The 5,587-nt window shown below is 36.9% G+C and overlaps 1 protein-coding gene across 1 annotated transcript; it reads left to right on the top strand.

Moving 5' to 3' along the window:
• Positions 1–398: 398 nt before the first annotated feature.
• On the top strand, positions 399–5,299 carry LOC118753533 (zinc finger protein 2-like). The gene is made up of 6 exons (XM_036488414.1): positions 399–643; positions 709–1,084; positions 1,142–1,815; positions 1,895–2,085; positions 3,976–4,241; positions 4,547–5,299. Exons 2-6 carry the CDS (start codon positions 713–715, stop codon positions 5,213–5,215), a joined length of 2,172 nt encoding a protein of 723 aa, XP_036344307.1. The 5' UTR covers positions 399–643; positions 709–712; the 3' UTR covers positions 5,216–5,299.
• Positions 5,300–5,587: the final 288 nt, after the last annotated feature.

Below are 5,587 nucleotides of genomic sequence, written 5' to 3'. Positions count from 1 at the left end.
TACATGTCATTTGTACAACACTGATTTAGCTGAAATATCACTAAATAATTATTAAAATCTATACATATTCAAACATTTCGTTGTTTACTTCCATTTTTTTACAAATATAAGGTACTTTGCTTTCACCGCTGTTTGTTTTTGCTTGCACATGGAAATCAGCTGATCGTTTGACACTTTTCATGAACTTACAGGAAAAGAAACTCCGGACTAAATCCTGTAACTTCTGACTAGGAACAGTTGCTCAGTTACTCTCTCAAATGTGTTCCCACTTACAGGTTTTATGTCAATAGGAACGACTTCCTGTAAGTTCTGACTAAATCCTGTAAACCGGACTGCTATTGGAACGGACTAAATAAAACGATAGTGGCGATAGTACTAAAACTATCAATAGTTATTTCAAGTTACCAGACTATCGATAGTATCGTCGATAGTTTGACAGCTCTACTTCGCAGACATCGATGCATCATTCGCAACTCTATTTCCAAAACAATTTACTGCCGCAATTACCATAAACAAATAACACAGTTTCTTAAATATATAAATGTAAATTTATAAGACTTGGCGAAATTATTTTAGAATTGGAGTTGGCGCTGTAGCCTGAGAGCTGGCCAAATAAATCTTCTGCCTGTCATACAGCTCAGAAGTAACTTAAACCCCTAAAAAAAGAAACAATTTATCGCACATTAAAAAAAAATGTTTCTACCTTAGATATATGGCAGCTACTACAGTGCAAAAGTTTCATTGTGGCGAAGTATTCGTTTCCGCCAATCTTTGCGTGACCGTTGAGTGTAAGTGGTGCAATGAAAAATTTGGTGTCTATAGTAAATTTTTGGATCATATATTTGGAGAACACTTCGATGATTGGAATTCAGCAGAAGAAACAAAGCGCCAACTTCCAAATAAAGTGGAAACTGTTACCGACGAGGATTTTACTGAGTCTCCCAATGAAATTCAATATATAGAAATTGAACCCATTAGTTTGAACGAATATTCTTTCGAAGGTGACGAACAAGAGGAGGATTTCATAACAGAAAAGCTAGCGCCAATGGATGATGACGCGATAAATGTTTCAGAAAATATAACCGTAAGCTCATTTGATTATCAATGATCCATGTACATACATCGTATACTATTTTTCCAGGAGGAGCAAGAGGAGAAGCGTACTCCTAAAACTTCGCAACCCACTTGGCGACCGGTGCGAGTATTTGCGACTTATAAAAATTCGACAGCCATCGCGGACAAACGAAAATATAAATGTAAAATATGCGGCTTCGCTGTAACTGACATTCACAACTTACGCGGCCATGAGAAACGACACAGTAATATAAAGCCTTACACTTGCCTAAAATGTGACAAAGCATTCTATACGCGCACGGAATTGAACACGCATACTAGACGGCACAATGGCGAAAAGCCTTTTGTCTGTTCATATTGCGGTAAAAGTTTTATAACCGCTGCAATATTAACTAGACATGAAAAACGGCATCTTGGCAAGAGGGAACATAAATGTGATCAATGTGAGAAGAGCTTCTTTGATGGTTTTCAGCTTCGAGATCACGCTGTTGTGCATACCCAGGAACGTAATTATGAGTGCGAGACATGCAAAGCCAAGTTTACTCGCAAAAAAACGCTCAAGACACATATGAAATTGCATGAAAATGCGTTAGGCTATCAATGTATCATCTGCCATATGCGTTTCAACCAGCGACCTACGTTGCTTTGGCATGTGAAGACTAAACATAGCGTACTGCGGTCAGATGCAGAAAGCAAAGACTCAATTACGGCTACTGATTCTATCGGAGAATCTAACGAGTCAAATTAATTTGTAATTGCATACGTATTTTTGTTGTATTAAAATAATTCAACACAAATAAAACGGGTCTTTAAATCAAAGGCTTTGTTCCGTGTTGCGTGAAACTGCGTTAGGCTATGAATGTATCATCTGCCATATGCGTTTCAACCAGCGACCTACGTTGCTTTGGCATGTGAAGACTAAACATAGCGTACTGCGTGCAGATACAAAAAGCAAAGACTCAATTACAGCTACAGAGAATCTTACGATCAAATTAATTTGTAATTGCATGCGTATTTTTGTTGCATTAAAATAATTCCACACAATAAAACGAGTCTTTGTTCGACATGCTTCGCGACCTTGGTCCTGCAAAAATATTAAAGCTGGGTTATGCAAGACTTAGTCTTGACTTGCCTTACCTAGAAACTTAGGTCAGATTTTCGAAATTAAAAATGGCGGCTCCTATATGCTGACCAAATTTTATAATTTTTTTCATTTTCAGCGTAAACTCAGGAAGTTTTCGAGGGCGATGATTTCGAATCTGATATCAGATTTTATTAATTCAAAATGGCGGATCCAATATGGCAGGCGAATTTTATAATTTTTTTCTTATTCACCAAAAACTTATATAAGAGGGCTTTTCGAATTCGATGATTTAAAATCTGAGGTGGGATTTTTGAAATTGAAAATGGCGGATCCAATATGGCGTTATCGGAAAAAAATTTTAGCTTAAACTTTTTTTAGCTTTTGCATTTTTCACCTACGTACTTGCAATTTCCTTTATGTAGTTGTTATATTCTTCGGATGTACTCCCTCTAATAATAGGTTCATTCCTTATTTTTTGGACTAAAATCTGAAAAGTGTCAAAATGCCAGAGCGTAAGCAAAATGCGCTTACCAAAAGAGAATAACAGGAAAAGTAAAGGAACGCAAAAAACCAAATTTTTAGTCCAAAGAATGGCAACAACAAAGCTAACGTCAAATAAGTAGTCTGTTCCAATAGCAGTCCGGTTTACAGGATTTAGTCAGAACTTACAGGAAGTCACTCCTATTGACATAAAACCTGTAAGCGGGAACACATTTGAGAGACTAACTGACCAAATGTTCCCGGTCAGAAGTTACAGGATTTAGTCCGAAGTTTTTTTTCCTGTAAGTTCATGAAAAGTGTCAACCGATCAGCTGATTTACATGTGCAAACAAAAACAGAAAGCAGTGAAAGCAAAGAACCTTATAAGTATGTTCCTTTGAACTTCGGACTAAAACCTGTGGAACTGTCAAACTACAATTTTACTCCCTCAAATAAGAGTAAAAGGAGAACAGATGCAGAAGTGCATAGGAACGCAAAAAGCACTATTTCCTATAAAAACGTCAGTCGGTTTGTTTACATGTCATTTGTACAACACTGATTTAGCTGAAATATCCTTAGGCTGAAAATAGCCTTAGGCTGTGTGCGAGTTTACCTAAATTTTAGTACCTAAACTAATATTCCACTGGGGATTTCCAGCACTGCTACAATTTAGGAAAACAGCTGCTAAAACTGTGCGAGTTCATGTTACTTTTAATAAATACATATATCTATAAAATAAATAATTTTGCGGCAGCTTTGGGACTATTTAACAATATAATAAATTTGCAACAGAAAAGGGCAATGTTCCATTCTGAAATCTGTCAAACGAAAACAAGTTTTCGCTGAAAACCACTTGAAAACTCACGTTCCACTTAATCCAATCGGTGTCTGCACTAGTTTTTTTTTTGGATTATTTATCGAAGTGGAAGTCATATTTTATCATCTTTAATACGCCATTTCGGATTTATTGTTCTAACGACAGATAAATTAATATTTCATATCAATAATTGCATTAAAAACGATATTTCTTGCCCGCGCTTGATTAAAAAGGAAAAATATTTCACATAATTTTATTTATTTGCAACAGCTGACGAGCGACGCACGCGAAAATTTGAGAGTTGGCCATCTTTTTGCTCCGTGTTGTCGAATTTTGGCTGCATTTGAGTTCATGTATTCATAGTCAGCTGTTGAAGCGACGCCAACGCCAACGCAACGCCGAAGTTCTATGTGGAGGGCCTTTATCTGGCATCAGCTTAAATGTTTTCGATAATGAAAAACCATCGATTCTATCGATAATGCCATCGATAGTTTTCCAGCACTATTTATTCGGGAACTTTGATCCGGACGAGTAACAAATAATTATTTTCCAATGGACCACGTATCTGGAGAACACTTCGAGTATTTAAATAGACCAAAAAAAACTAAGCGCCAGCATCATAAGCAAGTGGCAACTGTTACTGAGGAGGAATTCACTGAGTCTCCCAGAGGTATTGAATACATAGAAATTGAGCCCATTAGTTGGAACGAATATTCCTTGAAAGGTGAGGAACAAGAGGATTTGATAACAGACGATGACGCGGTGAATGTTACAGTAAGTATAACCGTAAGCACATTGATTACAGTAATACATTTCGCACATTTGCTGCAGAGTCAATCCAAAAAATCAAAAGGTCAAGGAAAACCATGATTTAATAATTTTATTATTATTGAATCATGAAGGAAAACGGCTTTAAAGTTTAGAATTTACATACATATTTCACAGCAACGAAATTTTTGCACAACATGGAGCAACGGGTAGCGGACATTTCTGCATATTTAACTGGATTTTGAGTTATGACACTTGCAGGAAATGTGCGGTATATATGTACATTATATACACGATTCTTGCATCATATACTATCTTTCAAGGATGAACAAAAGGAGGAGCCCACTCCTAAAACTTTGCAAACTTCTCGGCGCAAGTTGCGAGCTTTAGCGACTTATAAAAACTCGACAGCTATCGAGGGAAAACGAAAATATAAATGTAGAATATGCGAGTACGCTGCAAATGACATTAGTAACTTGCGAGGCCATGAGAAACGACACAGTAATATAAAGCCTTACGGGTGCCTAAAATGTGACAAAGCATTTTATACGCGCACAGATTTGAACAACCATACCAGACGGCACAATGGAGAAAAGCCTTTTATCTGTTGTTATTGCGGCAATAGATTTGTAACCGCTGGAATATTAAATAAGCATGAAAAATGGCATCTTGGCAAGAGGGAACATAAATGTGATCAATGTGAGAAGCGCTTCTTTCACGCATCTCACCTGCGAAATCACACGGTTGTGCACACCCAGGAACGCAATTATGAATGCGAGACATGTCAAGCCAAGTTCACCCTCAAGAGATCGCTCGAGCTACATATGAAATTACATGAAAATGCGTTAGCTTATGAATGTATCATCTGCCATACGCGTTTCAACCAGCGATGTACGTTGCGTTCGCATATGAAGACTAAACATAAAGTACTGCGTGCGGATGCCGAAAGCAAAAACTCTGTTACAGATATTGATTCTATCGGAGAAGCTTGAAAGTCAAATTAATTAGTAATTAGTAAGCATTTATGGTAGCCTTGATTAAAGATTGTCGTATGTTTTTCGACAAGTTTTTGGAAATCTCTAGTGAACTTTGGAATGCAGTTTCTCAGACACGCGAAGATAAATATTCTCCAGAGAATCGGTGAGAGTGTTATATTAGGTCCCAAAATTCTTCAATTATTTCATTTTTATTGTTATATAATTTTGAGCTTATGAAGCATGATTCAAAAATAATTATTTAATTATTGAATCATGCTTATGAAGGTTTCTTTAGAAAATTTTGTCATATGCGAATATCGGTTCGTAATTGGGGCGCCAATCACGAATGAGAGAGCGAATTACGAATGGGAGAGCGAATCACTTGCA

Source organism: Rhagoletis pomonella, unplaced genomic scaffold, assembly GCF_013731165.1.
Source record: "Rhagoletis pomonella isolate Grant_MI unplaced genomic scaffold, Rhpom_1.0 Rhpom_scaffold_02577, whole genome shotgun sequence".
Classification (NCBI taxonomy): Eukaryota; Metazoa; Arthropoda; class Insecta; order Diptera; family Tephritidae; genus Rhagoletis; species Rhagoletis pomonella.
Note: the sequence above shows the minus strand (reverse complement) of the source record. Positions and strands in the feature narration are given on the sequence as shown.

Bases quoted from the DNA above. Each gene is read 5' to 3' on its own strand.
- LOC118753533 (XM_036488414.1), top strand. From the start codon at position 713: ATGGCAGCTACTACAGTGCAAAAGTTTCATTGTGGCGAAGTATTCGTT. The intron at 2,086-3,975 runs GTATTTTTGTTG...TTCGGGAACTTT, and splicing joins ATTAATTTGTAATTGCATGC to GATCCGGACGAGTAACAAAT. The intron at 4,242-4,546 runs GTAAGCACATTG...CTATCTTTCAAG, and splicing joins ATGTTACAGTAAGTATAACC to GATGAACAAAAGGAGGAGCC.